The sequence below is a fragment of the Gymnogyps californianus genome, chromosome 14, assembly GCF_018139145.2.
Source record: "Gymnogyps californianus isolate 813 chromosome 14, ASM1813914v2, whole genome shotgun sequence".
In the NCBI taxonomy this organism is placed as follows: domain Eukaryota; kingdom Metazoa; phylum Chordata; class Aves; order Accipitriformes; family Cathartidae; genus Gymnogyps; species Gymnogyps californianus.
Window position 1 is genome coordinate 15,548,978 of NC_059484.1, and position 22,633 is coordinate 15,571,610.

Genomic DNA, 22,633 nt, shown 5'->3' on the forward strand with positions numbered 1-22,633 from the left:
GCTATTTCCTTTACGTAGAGAGATGGACACATCCAACCTCCACAGCCCAGTCTCCCAAGTTTTTTCTTCCCAGCTCTGATTCTTGACTGTTTCATACCGTAGCTGCTCTCCCTTCTCTCTTTCTTTGTGCTGTAGGAAAAATGTTCAAGTCTCTGGATCTGAGCTTGATCGTGGAGTTCATCCTGATGTTCTATAAGGACAAACCCATTGACTGGCTGCTGGATCACATCCTTTGGGTGAAAGTCTGCAACCCTGAGAAAGATGCGGTACGTAAACAACCTCTGTTGAAGGGAAACCTTCTGTTGTGTGTGGGCAAATGTACACTTGCTCTGTTTCTCCAGAGGATCTTTTCTGTGAGCTCTGGTGCTAACTGACTTTGCACTGAACCGTGCTGTCCCTGTGGAGTGTGCCGTGGGGTGTCCTTGCGGACTGTGTAAGCAAAGACCTGGGAGTTCAGGCTTTTGTAGTCTGCAGCTGCCAGAAAAGGCATTATTTCTGCATCTAAGCACTAACAGGCTATTCCTCCTCCAGTCCTCGAGGAGAGTAGCTGTTCCCCATTCTTCTGTGTTGTTTTGCATTCTGGTGTGCTTCTCCCCCTGAAGCTGTTCTGCACTTGCTGACTATAACCCCAGAATAACCCTTTGGCTCTGGGCTCGTGTGCCGTACCCGCCTGGAGCACACATGCAGGCTGCCCAGAGAGCTCACCCCAGATGACCCAAGAGCAAGCCCGCCGTGCGTAGCATGCCAAAATGAAGCCAGAGCACGCAAAGCTCTTGTCGGGGTTTCTAGGAGGGTGCAGAGAGGTGAAATGGGCTCCGTTTTCATGCTGCCATCTCGTTTGCGGAGCCGTATCTGCACGAAGCCTTGCAGACAGCAGCACAGAAGCCCCCGTGCCCTGTGGAGGTTGTGTTTGAACTCCCATCGGCGGCAGCAGCGAGGGGCTAAAGCAAGTGGGAAGGGCAGAGGAGGAGTGTGTGTGACAGCAAATGTAAGCTGAGCTCACCACCAGATACTCTCCTGTCTCGTCTCTGAACATATTGTATTTACTCATACGCTCGTTCGCCCTCCTCCCCCGGCGGAGAATGAGCAGCCGAGTCCCCGTGCAGAGCTTGAAGCCAGTCGCTTAGGACAGACCTCATGGCCACAACTGCTTTGTGGTGGCAAATGGCAGAGCAGGTGGTCACTCTGGGGATAAATACTGTATTTCTGTGTTGGGGGCACAGGGCATCCTCAGGGCTCTGCCGAATTGGGGCAAGGATGTGATTTAATTTGGCCTGATCCCTGGCAAACGCCGGTCCCCCATGTGCAGCAGGACTAGTCTCAGATGATGTCCGTCGTGTCCTCCTGGCAGTTCAAACCATGTGCTCAGGTGTGACAGAGCAGTCCCCAGGCCTGTCTGGCAGCCCCCACGGTCCTCACAGCCATGGGGGAAGCCGGGGTGGCGGGATGCTGGGATGGAGCTGGGAACGATGCTGCTGTCTGTGCCCCCGCCTTCAAAATCTTCAGCTTGAGCATTGATTAAATGCAGATCCTGCACCACAGGATCATCTTCTCCTTAGCTCATCTTCACTCATCTTCTCCTACCTGGCGGAGCCAAGGTTTTCCCAGGGGAAACTGCAAACCTCTTAAATGTGTTGCCTTTTTTAAAAATTAACCTACTTTCCGTGTGGATTTCTGGCTCCTTTCCCCCACTGTTTGCATGATTAACTCTGCACAGCGCCCTTTCAAACATGACTTTCCCTTATAAATCCCACTGTGCAGAATCAAATTGGTAGCGGGGAGGATTTGTCTTTTTGATTGAAAGTTTGTTTGACCTGAGCTTTTGGTAAGTGCTTTGCCTGCTCTGGATATATTCTGCTCTTTCTTTTTTAACTAATTTTAGATTTACCTGGGGTAGAGCTGTGTGAAAGGATGACCTTCTTACCACCAGCAGAGCCATTCCCCCTCCTGGCTCGACTGAGACAACGCTGCTTTCAGCAAATGCTTCTTTGGCAGAAGGGGAAAAGGGGAGAAAGAGAAATCCGGAGATGCTGTAGCTCCTTCCGTTCCCCTTCCTCCTCCTCTCCCCATCCAGAGTGAGATCAGACCTGATTGGGGTTGCGTCTAGGGTTGCTGGCAATGAGTAGGGTCTCTCCCATTACCATGGCTAGTTTTAATTTTCTAATGTAACATGAGCTGGATTAGGGGATTATCTCCTCTGCAGCTCGCAGGGGTCATGCCTGGAATTTCCCAGCTCCCGGCGTGGTGGCGGTGGCCCGTGCGGGCAGCCCATCGCGGGGGCTCAGTGTGGCTGGCTTTCCCCGCTGTGCCCTGCCTGGTGCCAGGCAGCCGGTGACGCAGCGCCCGGCAGTGGGATTTCTGCTGGGGTTTCTCTTGGGTGGGAGGCTGCAAGAGCAGATGGTGGTAGGGGTGTGCATGCATTTCTTTTCTTGGAAAAAGCAAAAGTTGGAAAACAAATACCCTCTCCCTCCAGTTTCTAACCCTGTATTTTTGTCCTGCTCCCCCAAACTGAGAAAAATGACCTATTTTTAAAATGTGAGTTCTTGTCTCCACGCTCTCAGTGGTTTTCCTCTTTGTCCTTTATTCCCTCTCCATTGTCTTTCTCCCTCCACCCCATGGAAAATCACTGGCTGGATCAGAGTTGCATCTCCAACTTTATTTACGTGGTGGGATGGGCGTGAAACAGCCAAACAGCTTTGAGAATGGCATGTGCCATATATCTGCTTAACAACACCTGCCAACAAACTGAAAACTCTGCCCGTCTGAAAAGAGCCTGCACTTGCTACCTGTTCTCTTAGGCTCTGAATCGTCCCAGGACTTACTGTACCTTCAGACATCGGTGATCCCGAGCTCTGAGTTGTAGGAAAAAGGCTTTCCCAATAAGCCAAGGACAGAAGAAACTAAATTCTCTGGCTGTCCCTACCTGACAGCACAGAGGAGATTTGCTCAGCGTCGGCTAAGCTATGCTCGGCAAGGAGAAATTTGGCACTTGAACCTGGGCACTCCAGCTGCCCAGCAGAGCGCGGTGGGTGAGCAGCCGAGAGTTATGGTCACGTTCTTCCAGAGTGCGTTTAAAAGCCCTCTTGCCAAATGAAAGCCAAAATAACACAGAAGGGCGTAGAGATGGAGAGGCAGGGATGTTTATCACTCCTGATGTCCTTGTCCGTTCCTCTCGCGGGTCACAGTTGACTGCAGAGGTTTTAAGCATGGGGCACTGCGGGATTGTCTTGTTTCAGAAACACTGCGACAGGCAGAAGGCAAACCTGAGGATCCGCTTCAAGCCCTCGCTTTTCCAGCACGTGGGAACCCACTCCTCCTTGGCTGGGAAGATACAGAAGCTGAAGGTGGGTACCAGCTGCCTGTCCAAGCCGCAGATGGCCTTTCTGCCAGGCCTGGCCTGCAGGCACCTGGGAACTGGCTGCTTTTGGGGTGGGGACATCAGTGACAGCAACTGGTGGGATGGTGGCAGCTGGATTTTTGTGCAGTGGTTGTGTTTTATTCTGAATTACAGTGAGCTCATGTAACTCCTACTTCTCAGAATGGCAGTGACATGTACCAAGAGTCGCTGCAAGCTTTTAAGCCTTGGTACTGGTCCTGGCTGCCCAACCTCAGTGCCAAACCATGGTCCGGGCAAGTGATTTCAAAGCATCTACTGAAAAACCCTGGAGAGACCTGAGCTGGTCTGATTTCCTTCCCACCCCCCTCCTTGTTCCTGGGATTTGCTGATAGGCGAACTAGAGCTTACTGTGTAAGAGCTTAAATTGTTTGTGTGTGGTTAAACATCAACAAAATCAAGCTTCCCACAGCTATACGTGCAGGACCCATAGACACGCATCCCTGGGCTGTGCTCAGTCCTGTGTCTGTCCAATCCCCAGGTAAATGGATGGTGTAATCCAGTTTGTATCGCAGTGCAGTGCCCGTCAGGCCGTGTAATCCAGTCATTTCATGCTATCGTCAGCCTCCCCGCCACCTTCTCCTCAGGTGTAAGGACTGTTTGCAGAGCTCCTAGGGCAGGGACACGCATCCAGGGACACTTGGACGGTGAAAGGCTCTTTGGTGCTGGATCAGATTGCAGAGCAGTGGTGCTTCTCTGTGCTGCCTCTCCTGAAGTTGTGTCCTCCTGGGATCCAGCCATGCATTGCCCTGTCTGGTGCCTTCCCCCGATCACTTCCATCCCTCGTCCTTCTGTGCTGTGCAAATTGAGAGCTTTTCATTGGCAGTGCCTTGTTGCTGGGACCCCTGTTCCTCACGGGCGAGAGCAGCTCATGACCCTTTTCTGCCCTTTTGCTTTGCACCCACCAAGGACAAGGACTTTGGCAAGCAGGCCCTGCGGAAAGAGCACGTCAACCCTCCTGCGGAGGTGAGCACCAGCCTGAAAACCTACCAGCACTTCACCTTGGAGAAGGCTTACCTGCGGGAGGACTTCTTCTGGGCCTTCACTCCTACTGCCGGAGATTTCATCAGATTCAGATTCTTCAAACCACTCCGCATCGAAAGGCCAGTGCTTGGGCAGGGGTCGGCAGTGGGGGACGTGGGGACAGCCTGGAGCATGCAGCGACACTTTCCTTTTGCTCTTCTGGCTCATGTTGAATTTCTTGCCTGTCTCGTGCTTGGCTGCCCAGGAGGGGGGAGCGGGGCTCTTCCAGGGGGAGGATAACTTGACCCTTTTTTGGTGGGGCCGTGTTTGCCGGAGGCCTTTGCTTTCCTGCACTTATGAGCAGTCCATGATATAGCTAATCTGGTGCAGGTCTCCTTCCAAACCGTGTGCCCGTGGGCTTTTTTGGGAAGGTGCCTGTTAGGTTGAGCTGTTTGATGGTCCAGCTGGGGTGAAAGCCATCACGTACCCCCCCCCCACACTCAGTGTGGGTTTCCATGGCTTTGGTCTCTGTCACAGGTTCTTCTTCCGCAGCGGGAACATCGAGCACCCAGAAGACAAACTCTTCAATACGACTGTGGAGGTTTTGCCATTTGACGTAAGTGTTTTACTGAGAATTGAGACGGGGGTGGAGTGGGAAGCAAAAGAGGTTTGAGCGAAGGGAACTGCTTAAAGCCGTCAGGAAAATCTTTACAAGATTCGAGTGCCTTTGAGAGGTGCTGGCTGGGAGCCAGGGGGGTCACACCTGGAGTGGTACCACCTCGGGAGCGGGGATGCTGCGCTGAGCAGTCACTATGGGAGCCGTCCCTGCCTGCAGAAGGGATGCTCACATGGGTGGGACAGCTGCAGAGGAGGAGACGGAGCCAGGATGGTGCACTGGAAGCAGCAGCATGAGGGCAGCAAATATCCTCTTGTTTTGGGGCATGAGGCTCGGGGTGCCAGGCAGGGGGATGAGGTGCCAAGGGCTGCTGGCAAGGGCAGCTCTGGAGTTGCTGCTGTTGCTTGGGGCTTTTGGGTGGCTCTTGCCACTGGCCTTGCACAAAGCTCCTCTCCTTCCCGCAGAGCCTGCAGTCGGATAAGGAAGCCTTGCAGGAGGGAAGAGGTGCAGTCGTCAAATACCGCAGGACGCCGGATGGCTACATCCAGATAGGTACAGCGGGGTGCAGGGTGGTAAACTGCCTGCTGGGTTTGATAGCACAGCCCATATCCTCACCTTCAAGTGAATCAAGACCTTTAGTGCTGTTTGCTTGGCAAAGAGTAATTTCTGCTTGCCAGGAGCCAGGTTGGAACAGGATTTAATTGTCACTGTCTCCTCTGCTCCACTGGCCTCCCTCCCCTCTTAGACTAGGTGTCCTCTTCAGGTAGTTTTCAGTCCTACATTTCTGCCTTTCTCTGCTCAGAGCTGGCACCAAATTTTTCAGATTATCTATTTGCCTAACCTGGTATTAAAAACCTCCACAATGGGCGATTTTGCACTCTCCCTCCACAGCCTGTCTCGGTACTCACACCGCTTGCTGCTTGGACTTTGTCTCCTGCCGCCTGAGCTTGTTTTAGTGCTTGTCCTGCCCTTGGATAAGAATGAGTGATTGCAGCCTACGGGGACCCACTGCTGCGTGGTAAAGCCCTGGTGTCCCTACCAAGACTTCTTTTTTTTTTTTTTTTAAATAGACAAATAAAAGAAAAATTCCCTGGCACTCATAGCTTTTTTGCCATTTTAGCTTTCCTCTGCATGCTGCCTGGTTTCTCCCAGTTGCATTTTCAAAAAAAAAAAAAAAAAATCACATGCAAAAATGCAACATAGCAACAGGCTGAGACCTTGCTAGACCTCTGGATATAAGACTTGCCTCCATGGTGTGGATCCTGAACTGACATTTGTCTCTTACAGGACAGTGCTGCCATCAGGCCACTCTGCCCCGCTTTCGCACAGCAGTGATGTGTAGCCAAATACTCCCCATTTTGTTTTTGTTTAGCTGATTTTTTTGTTCCCCTAAGTGTAGCATTTTGCACTGTATTGATGTCCATGCTGCTGGTTTTCAGCCCGTCTCGTGTCGGGGAGCTGCGGGCAGAGGGTGCTGCTGCCATGGCTGCTCGTGGTCCCCCCGGGGATGGGGCTGGATGCCAGGGGACCGTCCCCGCATCACCCGCGTGCTTTCCCCGCCAGGCTTCTTCTCCAAGGGCGTCGCAGAGGGTGAGGTGGACCCGTCCTTCGGGCCGCTGGAGGCCATCAGGCTGTCCATCCAGACTGACTCCCCGGTGTGGATCATCTTGAGCGAGGTAAGCGGGGCTTCGTCAGCAGAGGGATGGCCCTGCCCAGCCCTCGGCCCGGGGCTCCCCGCCGCCTCCCCCTGCTTCTCTCTGATCCCGGCCCTCTCTTCTTTCAGATTTTTATCAAAAAAGTGGAGTGACACAGGCGTGAGGAAGGGTGGACACGCATGGATCCCCGGTCCTGCTCCCTCTCCTCCCGCTCCCTCCTCCCTGCGGCGCCTCGCCCAGGCACAAGGACAGCACGAGCCCGGCTGCCGGGAGGCGGCACATACCGATGGGCCTTGGCAAACCAGCTGCCAGGCCGGCACCACCATCCCCAGCCGGTGCTGCGGGGCCAGGACGTCGTCTTCTCCAGAAGAAGAGCAAAAAGCAAAAACCAGTATCCCGTGCAGAGGGCTGGCTTTGCTCCCCTCGGCAAGGCCCGGGCGCTCCCTCGGCCCCTCATGGGTGCAGGCTGCCGTGCATGCCGCTCGGGCCACACTGACACAGGGGACAGTTTGGGGTCGGGATGAGCTTTAACAAGCGTGGGGACGAAAAGCACCTTCAGCCCAGGACAGGGCAATCTCGGGCTGTGTTTGGGGACAGGGGGGGGCTTGGTCCCATTGTGTCTTGCCGGCTGACCCCACAGGCGTGCTGGGATGGAGACGGCCAGGGACCGAGGCCTGCCTTTGTCCAGGCAACAGTTCTGGCCACAGCTGAGGATTAAGTGAGGGTGAAGACTGACCCTCCTTCAGCAGAGGAACGAATCCAAAGGGGTTGGAGCTATGAGTATGGCAGGGAAAACAAAAAAAATAAAATATGCCACACTGTGCCTGCCAGCATTGAACACAGCCCCTTAACTCACGGTGAAGTCTCCAGTGTCTTCATGCCTTGAGATTGAGTGCAGAAACCATCTTTTTAAATAACTATTTCAGTTATTGATTGGTGTGAATTTGGGGGGGGAAAAAAGCAGAAGTAGCCCAGTTCAAAAATAGTAGGGATTAGTGTAAATCCCAATGTCTCTTCAGCTATACACTGGAATGCATTATACTACTTTAATGTGCTGTATTTTTTATTATTGGATACATTTGATTTTTCAAGTACATCTCTATATATAAATATATAAAATAATGTGCACTGTAATAAAAGCTAAATTCAAACCTTTGGTGCGGCAGTGAGAGTCACTCGCAGCAGGGAAGCACTTGCTCTGGCTCTGCCCGCCTGTTCCCCTCCCCAGGACAGGTGGGCATCCCTGGAAGCCAGGGACCAGCTGTAGCCCCTGCCCCCAAAATGGAGTCATTCCTCAGCGCTCACCAATACCCGATACTCCCAAAGCATTGCTCATGCTGGGTAAAGCACTTAGAGCAGCCCAGTGGGAGACTGGTTATTTTTTTCCCCAGCACCACAGGAACCTTCACCAGTTATTAAAAAAAGAAAGGCAGGGAACAAGGAAGGTGCTTGGGCACCTGTACACCTGAGGGTGCAATCGTGGAACAGCTGTCTTTCTTACAAAATACGTTGCTTTTTTTATACCCCCATACAACTTAGCAAGGAGCTGCCTGTTTGATGCCTGCTTTAGTTACCTGCGAACCCCAAGTCTGCAGTGCAGGCTTTTTTCCCCAAATGTGGATACGGTTTTAGACAGGTTTACCCATCCTTTCAAGTTAGTTTTAATTGCAGCAGCTTTTCCCCTGCAACCCAGTCCCCTAACACTCAGATGTTCTCACACCCAGTCCCCAAGCACCTTTGACAATCACAGGTGATTTCTACTGAGAAAAGGAGTTTATTCTTTGTATATCCATGGTGTGATCCTTCAACATAGATCATTACAGCAGTAAGGAGGAGTGATGACAGCGTACAGGTAAATCCATGCTCTGCGAGGCAGAGCCAAAGGTGTTAGAGGTTTTAGAGCAGACAGTGCTACAAAACCTGGCAGTGAAGCCCATCAGCAGGGGCAGAGGCTGGGCAGCATTTGCTTTCTAGAAGGGAAATTATCTCTGAAGAGTGGAGCTTCACGAGCAGAGGAGTGCCAGCATCCACCACCCTTCAAAGGCAGGCACAGAGCTGGGGAGATACTCGGTCTCTGACCATGCCACCCAGCTCCCTCCCATCCACCAAGAGTGCACACTGGGTTTTGGGAGAGCCGCGGCCCCTCTCACCAGGCACCGAGCAGCTGGAGGGGCCACGCCAGCGCTGCCATCCATGCGGAGGAGCGGGGCAGCAGGAAGTGTGCCAGGAGCCCAGCCACCGCCAGCCCCAGCAGCAGCCAGAGCAGCCGGGCGCTGGCGTACAGCGGCCCCAACCTGTGCGGGGAGAAAACACCGTCAGACGCCGCCAGCCGACCCGGGGCACGAAGCATGCTGGCAGGGGCTTGGCGTCCCCCACCCTCCTTCGAGACTGTGCCAGGGAAGAGGTGGCGTGGCCACGAGCGCATGGAGGCAGGAGGGGAGGAGGAGGAGGTGATGCAAATCTGCCTTCAGCCCCACCCGCAGGAAGGAAACCTGCCCCAGGGGCCGCATCCTACACCCAGCCTCCCTGGGTTGGTTTAGGGTGCCCACAGCCCCAGCCAAGTACTAACCGTCCCTGCGCAGCCATGGTGTATCCCTGGAAGTACTTGAAGCGGGTGTAGAGGTACAGCAGCCCACACACCGCAGCCACACCTGCAGGGCAGAGGGGAGCTGAGTCCTGATGGGGCCGGGGGTCCGTGGACGCTGCCGGAGCTGCAGCCCAGCTCAGTCAGCCATGTCCCCGCTTCCCCCTGCACATAGGGCATGGCCACGAGAACCAAAGGCAGAGGAACTCGGCTTTAAAACGCTGTGGGAGTTTAAATGGGTTTTCTTCCCTCCCTTTTTGTGAGGGATGAACTTCTCCGCTCCCCAAAGTTGCCCTAGGACTTAGGTTTGCAACGCTCCCTTCCGTGGTCCTTCCTCGCATCTTCCCCGTGGCGGCAGTCAAATCCCCTAAACCCGCTTGGTACAGGATGGACGGTGGATGACTAATTGCGTTATGGTTTCTCGTTCTGATGTAGCAATTTGGGTATCATGTTGCAGCTCTGCTTCAGCTTGCTGCCGCCTTGGCACCACGTGCCAGCCTGACCTTATCTAAGAGAAGCAGCGCCGGGGGACAGCCAGGCTCCGGCGAAGGAGCGAGGGCTGCCAATGGCACCAAACCTCTCCTCCGGGCAGGAGACCGGCTCGGCTGCTACCAGCAGCTTCATGCACGCTGGAGTTGGGGCACTCCTCGGTCCATCTGGCCAAAGGGGAACTTGAGTAACAGCCTCACGGGTACAGAGAGGACATGCCTGAGTCACAGTGGGATTTAAATTGGGGTTTTTTTGCTTTGTGCATGTGGTTTGGGTTGGCTTTCCCCCCTCCCGTCCCCCTTACCTTGATGGAAGAAGATTCCAGCAACCCAGAGGAGTGAGATGAAGATCGGGAAGTACTCTGAGCAATTCACCCTGGTGAGAACCAGAGATGGGAGTTAAAATCGCATCCTCGTATGTCAGAGACCGGTTAACCAAGGCCAGAGAGGCGAGCTGGATACGCACGTCAGAGCAAACTGAAAGGGCCGATAGGAGGCATTGCTGTGCTGTGCTGTGCTGGGGAGAAAGGGCCCTTTCTGCGACCAAGGACACCCAATATCTGTATTTTAGAGAAGAAAAGCACCCAAACAATGCACAGCGTTCACCTCACCTGCATTCACATGGACCCTGCAACGACGAGCCATGGCCAAGATGGAGATTTGTCTTTGCTGGACCCTCAATAGGCTCCATCCTCAGCCCCGCGCACAGCGCCTTCACAGACATCTAGTGCAGCTACAGCTTAAAAGTTGCACGGGTAGAGGTTGCTTATAATTATTTAAACAGTTTTCTCTTCCCCTTGGGTGAGCACAGCCCAAATTTGGGTGTCACACAAGTCATGTTCCAAGAAGGAGCCTTCTCCCAGATCGAATTCAGGAGAAGGTGATCAGATCTGCAGCCAGGTTTTCTTTCTTCTTTTTTCTTTTAGTGACAAAAATACAGATTTTCCACAAGAAAGGACGGTGGGAGCTGCGCTATTAAAGACAATGGTTTTGTTTCTCGATTTCTCCTACATTTTACCATTCCCTAGGCAATTTAATCTTAAATTTGGCCAAAAATTTACCAAGCCTCGGGGAATGGAGCCAGACTGGGAGCTGGAAAAAGTCTGAAGAACCTTACACTGCAAATGCAGTTTGAGCCTCAGCAAGGGGAGGCTGCCGGGTTTCCACAAGTGAGTAATAAATCAATACCCTTTTCCCCCCCTCTTTTTTTTAATATATCAAAACAAATTATCCATTTGTATCCTTTTCCACAGGGGAAAAAAAATAGAGGAGGGGAAAAAAAAACACAAGGAAGAAACATATTCTCAAACCCGAGTTTGCTGAGGTCACTTTCTCCATAGAATATAGCGGAGGACTTCCCGGCACGCCGCAGCCCACAGCACAACTCGGTTAACGCACAGCCCAGTATTTAATTAAAAGCCACATCAGCAGCTACCCAGCTAGCAAAGGCTGATGCCTCCCATGCAGGCTGGCCTTTCACTGCATCGCAAAAGGACCGAAGCAGGTGGTTTTGTCACTCCATAAATGTTTCCTGCACGCTGGCAAGGAAACGCAGCTGCTTTGTTCAGGATTTAGCGCCGTGCTCGAACTACCCTTCAAACCAGCTCTGGCCAATTCCTTTCAATTGCTTAGAAAACAGAGCGACTGAGATGAAAGATGGAATCTGGTGCTTGCTGGAAGCCGAAGGGATCTGTGAACGTTTCCAGCTTAGCTCCAGCATTGCTCTCTCCATAGGAACACAGCAAAAAGAAAGCCCTCAGCACGGGCCCGCGAGTGCCGACTTTCACAGTACAATGGCTTGAAAAAAAGGAAAAAAATTAAAATGTCCTTGTAGCTGGTTCTGCCAGCAAGGCCCTTTGCTTCATTCAACAGCAAAAACTTACAAGCAAATATTAGGCTATTAAGATAGCTTCAGCTACTCTCACAATTTGGACCCAACGTTAGTATTAATGATTATAATGCATTAATGCTCAAGCACCTCTTCCATACAGCCACTAATTTGTAATTTGGCTGCCTCTCACAATGCCAGAAGCAGGATTATCGTGGATGGACAGAAACACTCCAGCCAGAGCAAAGTGCTCCAAATCAAAACTCAGACCTCTGCATGCAAAGCATTAAAAAAAAAAAAAAAAAAATCTAGTATCAGTAGCAATAAGTGAAAAGGTGACTTGAGGGTGACTTCAGTCTTTCCTGTTAGTGACACTTGACTCAAGTCATATCTAGATGGATTCACCACAAAAAAGTCAAAATCTTACTGAGCTCTGAAGATCCGCTCAAATTCAGGGTGACCTGTTGTCTCGGGAGGGGAGATCTTGTACTTCCGCCGGGCATAGATCACCTGCAGCGCAAAATAGGCTAAAAAAAGAACACAGGAACCGTAACAGTCCAGCAGTGTTTTATTTAGCCAAGCTTTATCTAGCTGGGAATCAAGCAAGTGGTTAGAGGAAGAGCTGATACTGCCTAGGTTCATAGTCCAGGGCTGTCACGCACGACCTGGAAAAAACGTGCCATTTATTTCACGCTCGTACTTTAAATTCAGCTTTGGTTATCCTGGCAGAGCACCTGTGCCGCAGAGCCGATGTGCTGGCTGGCGCTTTGCATAGTCTCACCCTCAGCGCGCAGCAGCGGAACCCTCGGTGCTGCTCCCCAGCAGATCAAACGCGCCCTGGTCCTGCAGGAAGGCCAGCAACACACGCTAAAACCTCACCGAGTCCACACCCCATCACAGAATTATTCTTCTTTTTCAATCTTGCACTCTGTATTTAGAGTATTACTACACCCTCAGCCAGTCTGATGGGAACGATGTGTAACACTTTCCGCTATACCCAACAGGTGCAAAGCTTTTATACAAGGATGGCCCCATGTCACAGAGCAGCATCCAAACTGTGAAGCACTGGGATATCGCAAGTCCATCAGAGATGCTCATAATCATGGCAATAGAAGGAAATGGGGAAGGGGTTGATTATTTCTTCCACTTCATTCCTGCAGGGTAGCCCCAAGGCTCGAGCAGTTCAAGGAGCAGACATGCTGCCAGTGACTGCTATCAGCCTCTGCCAAGTTTGGGCCGAGGTACTAACTCGGTGTCTGCTACATCGCTCCATTGTACATTTGTAAGGGACATGGAAAGTCACTTCAAAATGATGAAAACTTGTTAACATGAAGATTTGGACTGTTTCACTTTTTGATGCATGTTCTTACTCCCACGGGTGATTGCTGATGTTTCAAGTGTTTATATTTAGGTGCACTACTATATTGCTGCCTTTATTGAAAATGAGAATTTTCATACAGGACAAAACTAAATTATAAAAATAATTACTTCGGTGGCTGTGGCAGCGTGCTGCTAAGCGAGTCACTTGGATTAGCAAGGTCCTAATGTAGCAACATTTCCAGAGCATTGAACAGAGAGACAAAGAACCAGGCTGCAAGGACTGCCTTGTGGACTGTCTTATTCTAACAAAGAAGATAAAGGCAGAACAGCAGGATAGAGAAGGTAAAGTAGGGACAGATGTCGCAAGATTAAAGACAAGACATATCCATGCGTGCCTGCAGAAAAGCATTAGAACGTATGTAGAAGAAAAGGGAATTAGAAATGTAAATAATCTGATGCTATGTGACCTGTCATTGAAATACACATAGACATTCATTTAAGAAAACATTTGCATGTTCTAGTGCCTTCCACAGTGCGTGCAGTGACCCGGCCCTAAACCAGAGGTGCTGAGAGAGGAAGGTGGGGAGGAACAAGTATGCTTCCCCACCGATTCGTTTGTAGCACGTTGATCACGGTCGAGGGTGAGCATATCATCCTGCCCCTGAGATCCGGCAGGATGCAACACAGCATCCTCTCTGTGAAACCAGACAGCTAGGTCTGCAGTAACGCACAACTGGCAATTCAGCAGCAGCTGGCAGAGCTCTGGGGAGAAAGATGATGAAACCATGAGCCATTCCGTCACCTCCTCATCACATCAGATAAGCACCTCTCTCTTACGCAACTAATGCTCTCAGGGTCTCATCCCAGCCGCCTCTCAAGAAATGGACTGAGCTCAAGTTACTGCGTCATGCGCAGCTCTGGCTTGTGGCGCAAGCCTGACCATGCTGGGCAACGGTCTTCATCCTGCTTCGTGCCATCTGCACCCTTCCTAACGTAGCATTCTTGTGGCTGATGAGCATGGTAAGAATAATTTCAGACCCAGCCTCTCCATCAGCTGCATGCTTAACATCTTGCTTGTGTACAGGGGCAAATATTCAGACAAGTCCTGCAACAGATCCCTTATGCTTAGGGATAGATAATACATAAAACCACCACCCAAGAGGAGCAAGAACCTTTCGGAGGACGGCTAGCTGTCCTCCAAACCTAGCGTACGGGTGAAGCATTAAGGATGCAGAGCCACCCTCCAAAAGCACTTCTCAGAATGAGGTGTTGAAAAAACAACACATTGCACAAACTTTCAGCATGAACTTCTAGGGAAAAGAGTTCAATCTTCTCTGCAGAACCTTTCAAACTAGTTTCTTGTGATTCACGTCTTCTGGTTAAATGCCTGTGTGGATTCCCATGCAGCTCATAGGGGCTGAGCTCTCCCTGCACTTTGCTCCTCAGTGGAAGTATCAGCCAGACCTTCACTCTCTATTTGATTATGTCCACAAACTTGCCAAACCATATTATAGCTGATATCTGCCACATTTGACTGAACCTGGCAAACAAGCTCTGTGTCTGACAGACAGTGACATTGCATAAACTTTATTTCCTTCAAAGCCGTTAAAAAAAGGGGGAAACCCCCCCAAAAAACTGTGGTAGCATTGTTCTGCCCTCTGGTACAGCGTTCGACACAGGGCAGGGGCACATATCTACAGAGCACTAAGCTCAGAGCTTTGCTAAACTGAGCATGACCAAATTAAAAAGGAGAAAGTTACTTGAAAGAATGTGGAAACTGTGGGCTCCCAGAAAATTAAGAAGAGGGGGGGGGGAAAAAAAAATCACTGTACTAAGCTCAGCCATTAAATTACATCTCCTACATCAGGATGTGATGGAAGAGTATTTGTACGTATAGTGCACATCAGTTTTTAAGTGCTCTGCCTTCTCAGAATGAATCTCAGATCTGTAATTGGCACACAGAATGTCCTTTCAAAAGATGCAAAAAAAGCTGCTGCACAGCTCTGAATCAAGGTGACATTAGCACACATATTTCTTACTACTGGAGAGAAAGGAAACACGTAGTACTTTGTAATTGCTCCTTGGCTTCCCACAGAGACCATAAAACGAAGCTGCTTTGTCCGATCTAACGTAGATATGAGGGTGCCAAGGCTTGCTATTTATCTGCTGGCTTCACACCTATGTATGGTTTGCATAGCACGATGTAACTTTTAAAAAAATACTTTAAGTTCTCATAAACCGAATACATTTGAGACAAAACGCTATCTAGGGATTGGCTACTGAGGGTTTCCCCATGAAAAGGGCTTAGCAACGTTTCCCTAACTCAGTTTCAAGATTTCATGTCTTCTCTTTGCACACTAAACGCTCCCTCCATCCCCAAGTAGTTTAATAACAAAAAAATTCATAAGACTAAAGTATCTTCCATTTGTAGTTGCTGATATTTCTCTGTAAATGGTTTGAGGGAAATTACTGATAATTCAGAAATCTTTAACTCTGTTCTTCGAGTATTTGTGTTTTAAGTAATGCTTATATTAAGAAATTTATCATCTGATGGCTAAAAATACATCAGGCTGCTCAGAGATTCACATCCATTTGTAAGCAAAGAGGTGCAACAGCTTTACAGTAAATTAATTCAGTAATTAAAAAAAACCCCACAAACCAACCTTCCCTCAGAGAAATGTGAAGATTTTAATAAAATGGGGGCTCTGTCCCTATCCCAGGCATGGGGAGCGTCCCCTTCCGTGACCCTCCTGAAGCCCAAGGGGGAGAGGCCTTTGCCCAAAGGACCCACAATTAAACACAAGAGGTAGACAGAGCTTGGCAACACTCCCGCTTCTTTCTAAATGGTCTAAACCGAACGCATCTATTTAAATTACGAGAAGTTGTCGAGTTTCTTTGAAGATGTCTGTGTCTATTTCTGACCAGAAGGGCTTGCATTAGTTTCCAAATTACTGTGTGCTGTCAACTCATCTTGTCATCTGCTCTGTGCAGCTAAGCTATATTGAACATATAACAATCTTGGTCACAGAGGAGAAACACACATATACATGACGCTCTTTTCTATACACATACGATGTATGTTTGTACACTGACCTCTTCATCAGCGTATTTATTAACCTGCCTTTATTTTGGCTACCTCCAGCCACTCTAAGTTACAAATTACCAGCTAAAATTCAATCACAGAAAATACTTTAAAGACATTGTATTGTTGAAATTGTTTTAAGTTTAAAAGTAAAACTTAAGTTTCGTCTCCTCCTAGGATGCTGGCTTTGAGGTTTGCGGATCATTTTAGTCCCTATTAAATAATGAATATCCTCAGGGATGACACTTCCACCATGAAAGGCCGAACATTTGCATCATTTTACCATGTTGGAAAACACAACTCTCATTCCACAGAGACTCCAAGTAAAATACAGGAACCAAGGTCCACAAAGTCCAATATAATTAGCTTAATACTACCTAGCATTATATAAAGGACATTTACCTTGCTCCAGGACTCCCAAAACTGTGACAGTGGCCAGCAGGTCTATCTGATTTCTCATGTTGCTGACTGTGGACCAAAACCCTAGCAGGCTGCGGTGAGGACAGCTGCTCTCCAATCCTCTCTCCAACCCTCCCACTACCGCAGGCTCTACACCAGAGCCTTCTAACTCCTCTGCAGCAACACGTGTTTCCTCCACCACACCTTAACTCTCTCCACGCCACACCATCTTCCAAAGCAGCCAGCCATCAGAAAACATCTATTCCAGACAAGTGCCTTGTGCTGAACTCCGTAACAGCAAAAGTTTTGCATGCACAAACTGTGAAATTCTTGCAATTACATTTACAGATTTTGTACCATGATTGAATTATACGTTGCCAGCAACTGAAAGATGCTGGGATTTTTTCCAGCCCTTTTATTGCTAGTTTTAATCAGCTCTAAAGCATCTAAATTATGTGCAAGGTTGTTAAAATTATTAACAAGCATTTACAAATTAATGACTTGACCTTCTGCTCTTATTCCAAGTAGTGGAGTTGACCACGTGAAAGATTTTCTAGACTTCAGCTGGAATAACTTAATTCTGTTACTGGATTCTGAATTTTTAAAAGAGCATTCAGATATTTTATCCTATTAATATTGTAAGTTTACCAAGTAAGAGTGTGGTTCTTTTCTAGTGCTTAGTCACTTTTTGTAGTTTTCTGATGTTTTTAAAATTCTGCAGTACAAACCTTTTCCTGGCTAGCATATAAAAGAAAAGTTCTCAGTTCTGACTGGAAGCCAGCAGAAGATGTAGAAACACACGGACCCTCAGAAACGTTACACTGACATCAGAATTATAATTGTAAAATGTAAAACTTGAAAAACAGCAATATTTTAACCCTGAATAACTTTTCTCCCCACTCCACAAAAGCAAAATATGCATCAGCTCAAAAAGTTATCCTGTGTTTTGGAGCAACTTCATATGGATAAGACTACTCTGACTTTGAAGTTTTTAAAACCAAAAAGAGAGAAAAGGTATCATTCATTATCAGCTAAGGTTTTCCCTTAATTTTGGTGAAGAGAGGGGACAGGATATGGTCGAGCCATTGCATTTCTCTCTGTATAGTCACACACACAAAACCTCAGTACAGAATTTGTGCACAATACCAAGAAGTGACCAGACCTACAGCATCTCCCGAGTGGGATGCAGCAAGTTTGTTCTTCTGGCATGGCTCTTCATCACCTCAAAACCCCATCGTGACAGCTTATCAAGTTGAACGTTTAATTAATTCAAATATACAATTGTACCCTTTTTAAAAAAAACCATGCATGTAGAATAGCAAAACCGCTCCCTTTCTCTGCAAAACCCTCATACGATGTCACTTTAGACTCTCCAAGCTGCTAGCAGACCCAGACTGAAATAGAAATAAAACAATTAACCTTAACAGAATCTATTGGTGACCCAAGATTTCATCTGGGATGTCTAATATAAAAGACAGAGGGGAAACGTCACCAGGAGTCTGCTTCTGCTTACACCATTTCAACAAACAATTCAGGCTTTAGAAAACACTTCCATTACAGATTTACATTAGCCTCAGGAAAAACACTAACACCAAGGGGAAAAAAAAAAAATCCATTTCTGAGCAGAGGTTGGTCACAAGTTACCAGTGACTCCTTAAAATCTTTGGAAAAACATGCATGTGCCCGTCACTTCAACAGGGGACACTTTGGGAAATGTCTGTTTTACTCAACATTACATACAATGCAGCACTTTTAATGGGACAATAAAGCAAAAGTTAATAAAGTAGTAACTTCTTAATAAGGTAGTAACTTCACAGTTCTCCACAGGCTAGAAGCAGCTCATCCTGGTATTGTTAATTATTAGTATATTTGGTTCTTTATAAGCTTCTGAAGTTACAGGTCCCCTCCTCCCCCCAAACACAACTCAAAACTTGTAGAGCAGGCATATACTCAAAATATACTCAGATAAGTCAGGATGCACTTTGTGAGGAAATCTGAAGGCTCTGAGCTGGGGCCTTAAACACAACAGCTATATAATAAGACACCAACTTCAATGCTTGGAGAAGGATCCTTCAATGTTTGAAGCTGATTACATAGGGGGATGCTTGAAATTACAGTAACATGTAAAATGAATACACCCTTAGCAAGAAACACGTCATACTTTGCAAATTCTTCTTTATCGCTACTGCTAAATCTGTGGTTGGAGAGATCTGTTCGTTTAGAACTTAAGACTAGATATCATCAGTTAAAAGGTGCACTTGACAAACAGGAAATACTACATAAATAACTGAAGCCTTGGTTCTGCTGCAAGCAGTGTGATTCAGTAAGAGAACTGCTTTGAAATGTTCAATTCAGACTAATTCGTCAAGTAGTAACTTGTTAACAAGAACATACTAACATCCAAACACACATCACTAAAGCTAGGCTCCTTTGGGCATTGATGGAGCCACAGATTGTTGCTTTACTTCTAACCAACATACGGGTAAGTGTCCATCTTAAGAGGCTCAACAATCCAGCAGGGCCTGAAAGAACTATTTTGCCGTTATTTTCCACAGCCTCTTCAGCCCACCAGCTCTGCGCAGCGGCTTAGGGACCTTACGGCTTAAGCCAAAATCTTCACGCAACTTGCTGCCAGTATTTTGGTCCTTGTTCAGAAATATTAACTCATGCTTGCAGTACGTGTTCCTCAGTTCTCAGTTTGAGGTTTTTTTTGTGTGCCATCTCTGCCCACATCAAACAAACATAATCTTTGTCTTTTTACAAGTCTCAAGGAAACCAGTTTGAACCTCTAAGGCCTGTTATTTTGAGGGAATCCGAGCATATTTTTGGAACTCTACAATTTTGCACATGTGAGGTCTCAGTAGTTATTAACATCTTTTTCACTAGTAACAACCACCTATGCAGTCGTATCTCCTAGCTTAAGGCCTACAACTGCATTAAAAAAAAAAAAGCGCAGCGGCAGTGGGTGTAGCATAAAGCCTCATTTTCAAAGTACAGTTTTCTAAGGCCTCTTTATCCAGTTCTGGCCTGTTTAAATGGACTTTCTGAAACCGTAAGAATTGGTAAGACACAGCAGAAGAATTTGAGCCTTAGTAACAGGCTGACCAAAACTGTGTGTTGGGATGAAGGGAACCATCCCGCTAGGAACAACAACGTTGCACTCTGCTCAGCTTGCACAAATGTATAAAGTCACACCATGTATGTTTAATACACTAGCAAAATATTTATTTTATAATGATAAAACAGAAGTGAAGGATTTCTTTTTGGTGTGCACCAGTAATTGTAGTAAAAGAATAAGGGGATTAATGGACTCTTTATACATTTCAATGACAAAAATTCATAAAGGTTAGCATCAAATTCAACTGTTCTCCATTTACAAGCATAAAACTTACCATAATACCCCCCAAACACATATATAAAGAATTATAGTTTTAAAATCTATAAAAAGTAAAAAATATACAGTCAGAAGATCTAACTCTTATTCAAATCTTTAATATAAAATTGTAAACATTTATTTACACAAAGGAAATGTGTGTAACAAAATTTTGAGCACCCTTTTCAATTCAATTGTGGTTTTTGGAAGGCAGTGGATGTTGCACAGTGACACTCTCACCTTTCCCACCCAACCAAAACCGCAGTTTATAAATAAAGCCATGGGCGGCTGGCTAGGTACAGTTCAGGGGAGATACATTTTATTGCTCTGAAGCTGCAGCAAATGGAAAGCCCAAGTGCATATATAGACAGCTACATGTTAAAGGGCATAAAGGCAAAGCCCAGCCCTACCCATGCACCTATGTACATCTAAACCGTATTTTCATTTCCATTGAACTGTTTCAAGTTTGTTACAGTGATACCATTTTTCCCACAGTCTGATCGCATTATGTGGACAGGGACCAAAACCAGAAGCGAGGGCTGTTTTTTCTGTCAGGTTAAATGCTGTTTGGATCCTGTTCACATATGAAGACCAATGGGCATTATAAGCCAGTTTGCCTAGAATCACACTTAATTTTACTTCAACAGTACCATGAAAAGGCCCTGTCACCAAATCTAGATACCTTCCTGAACAAACCCTCCGGTCAAGCAGGGCAATATCCACCTTAGCTTCCAGAAACAGTGGAGGAAAGAGTACATCTGCATTTTCCTGGACATTTAGCTAGATTGCCTTTTTGGTAGTAATAATGCAAACAGCAGATGTTCTTTTCCTCCAATTAAGAAATCACAACTGGATGGACTGTATTTTGACTTATTCAGAACAAAGTCTGTGTGCAAAATCTACTGGAAAACGTAGCAGATTTCACCACGACCTAAACAGGGAAGAAAGAAAAGCTGAATCCTACTACCCTGTTATTTCTCTCAAGTGTTTGTAAGGGGGAGAAAAAAACAGTGACATTGAAGGATGTCACTTGAAATTATGAGGTCCCAAGCACCCCCAACAGGAAGGGAAGGCACACTGGTGCAAAGTTAACCCTTAAAAATAAAAATACAGCAAACACTCCTTCCCCTGCCATTGCTAGTTTATATCTATACTCTTCTAATGACACTTACCTTGGACCAGTTTTTGGTTTAACTTCATAGTAAACCAAACTCACTAGCTCTTTTCTTTCTTAGATTGCCAGTATAAGGAAAGTTAGCATCAGTTATTTGCATCTCAACTACTTATTCTAGAAAATATCAGAAGTGTCAACAACCAAAGTCACTAACACCTTCGTCTTCCCATCCAAAGACAATCTTTATGTTATCTTTTCAAAAGCTCTACGAGGGATTAAGTCTGCTTCAGTGAAGTTTTATCCACTATTCAACGGTGGGATCCACTGATCAATGCACATCTTTCACCAACAGTTCAACATGATACAATATCAAATCTGTTCAACAGAGCGTAATTCATCCACACTAGGTAAGTGTGCTGGACAAACCATGTTCCATGCATATTTGGAAAGGGTTAAAGTATTAGTGTTAAAAAGCAGTTTTTAAAAGTGCAAATTGTCTCATAAAGGAGCTGCAGATACAGTAAAATATTTTCCTTCTTTGAAATCAATGTTATCCTTCACTTCCCTTCACCCACTCTGGAAAAAACCCTCTCTCATGCATCTCTGCAGTGCAGAAAACTCCTGAAGAAGCCAGTCTGTGTTGAAGGAAATTGCTTTTAAATCACAATGCTGGGTTTGATTAGAAAGTTTAAAGGAGTTTTCCAAAAAAGTGGATTTAAAAGGGAAGAGGTATTTGTGCATTTAAAACAAAAGCTTTCAACTTTATTTTCATTTTAAAATAAAGGTTAAGGCAAGGTGGTTTGTTGGTGGATAGGGGATTTTTTTGGTAGAAAGTAAGGACTTTGGAACACTGACCGTTCCCATTCTGGTTTTTGTCCTTTCTGGGACTGACCCCAACATATGGTTAAGAGGTCTCCTTGGGCTGAGCTGAAGAACCAGCATCTGCTTCAAGGGATATTAAAGAAGTAAATCCACCAGTCTATAGAAAGATTATCAAACTCGTAACCCAGTATTTAAAAAAAAAAAAAAAAAAGTATTTAAAGGGGGAGACTTCCATATTGGAGCAACCCTGATACAAGTATTCTCCCAGGCTGCCTGTGCTATTATTGCTGATAAGGACTTTCCACCTCTCAGCCAAATTCTTTTTTCCTCATTTTTATCCTGAAGTGACAAAGTCTTGTGCTCATTGCATCATTGCTAACTTCGGGGAATGAACTGATCTCAAAAGTTAGTTTCACTTTTTACAACAAAGAAAACTAGATGAGCTGTCATGAAGCAAAGCCTTCATTTAAATACAACTACCTTTGGAAATAAGTTATGAAGAAACAGGTGCAAAGTAAATGGCTTTACAATTCATCTTAAACCTACTATAGTTTAAAAGTTCTCCCATAAGAAATTCCCCCTTTAAACACAGCAAGGTATAAGCCAAGAACTGTGCCTCTCTACAACAGAGTGCAAACTGCAGCTTAAAAGACTACAATCTATTAAGACGACTACCTAGACTAACTGGCCAGGTTTTAATACTTTCTTTCATCTATTACCAGCATCTAGAAATATTTACTGTGAAATATCACTTGCTTATTGAGAGTACAGGCACATGCTTCAGCGATGGGGAAAAGAAACAATTCAAAACATTTTGCAAGCCTACTCAGGTGCATACAGCCTCTTCTCAAATAAAAAGTCAGAAGTTTGATGGACAGTACTATAATAGCATGTCAAGCTATGAACAAGTAATGATTGCAAGTAATAGCTGCAGGAGACTAAGCCCTAAACACAATTTGTGCAACTATTTGCTTGCTTTCTGCACTATTTCTGTG

General features: G+C 46.9%; 2 protein-coding genes across 2 annotated transcripts in view; one reads left to right on the forward strand and one right to left on the reverse strand.

Annotated features, from left to right (window-relative positions):
* MGAT4B (alpha-1,3-mannosyl-glycoprotein 4-beta-N-acetylglucosaminyltransferase B) overlaps positions 1–7,783 on the forward strand; it is a 52,912-nt gene extending 45,129 nt beyond the window's left edge. Inside the window, exons 9-15 of the mRNA XM_050905431.1 lie at positions 136–266; positions 3,237–3,344; positions 4,304–4,497; positions 4,895–4,973; positions 5,438–5,525; positions 6,537–6,649; positions 6,757–7,783. Coding sequence (XP_050761388.1) covers positions 136–266; positions 3,237–3,344; positions 4,304–4,497; positions 4,895–4,973; positions 5,438–5,525; positions 6,537–6,649; positions 6,757–6,780 — 737 coding nt within the window. The 3' untranslated portion in view covers positions 6,781–7,783. The remainder of the gene's footprint in view (positions 1–135; positions 267–3,236; positions 3,345–4,303; positions 4,498–4,894; positions 4,974–5,437; positions 5,526–6,536; positions 6,650–6,756) is intronic.
* Positions 7,784–8,774: 991 nt separating this feature from the next.
* LOC127022090 (leukotriene C4 synthase-like) lies at positions 8,775–16,390 on the reverse strand. The gene is made up of 5 exons (XM_050905506.1): positions 16,333–16,390; positions 11,956–12,055; positions 10,006–10,076; positions 9,198–9,279; positions 8,775–8,922 (listed from the first exon to the last, which is right to left on the reverse strand). Exons 1-5 carry the CDS (start codon positions 16,388–16,390, stop codon positions 8,775–8,777), a joined length of 459 nt encoding a protein of 152 aa, XP_050761463.1.
* Positions 16,391–22,633: the final 6,243 nt, after the last annotated feature.

Bases quoted from the DNA above. Each gene is read 5' to 3' on its own strand.
- LOC127022090 (XM_050905506.1), bottom strand. From the start codon at position 16,390: ATGAGAAATCAGATAGACCTGCTGGCCACTGTCACAGTTTTGGGAGTC. The intron at 12,056-16,332 runs GTAAATGTCCTT...TTCTTTTTTTAG, and splicing joins TTTGGGAGTCCTGGAGCAAG to CCTATTTTGCGCTGCAGGTG. The intron at 10,077-11,955 runs GTAAGATTTTGA...GGTTCTCACCAG, and splicing joins GAGCGGATCTTCAGAGCTCA to GGTGAATTGCTCAGAGTACT.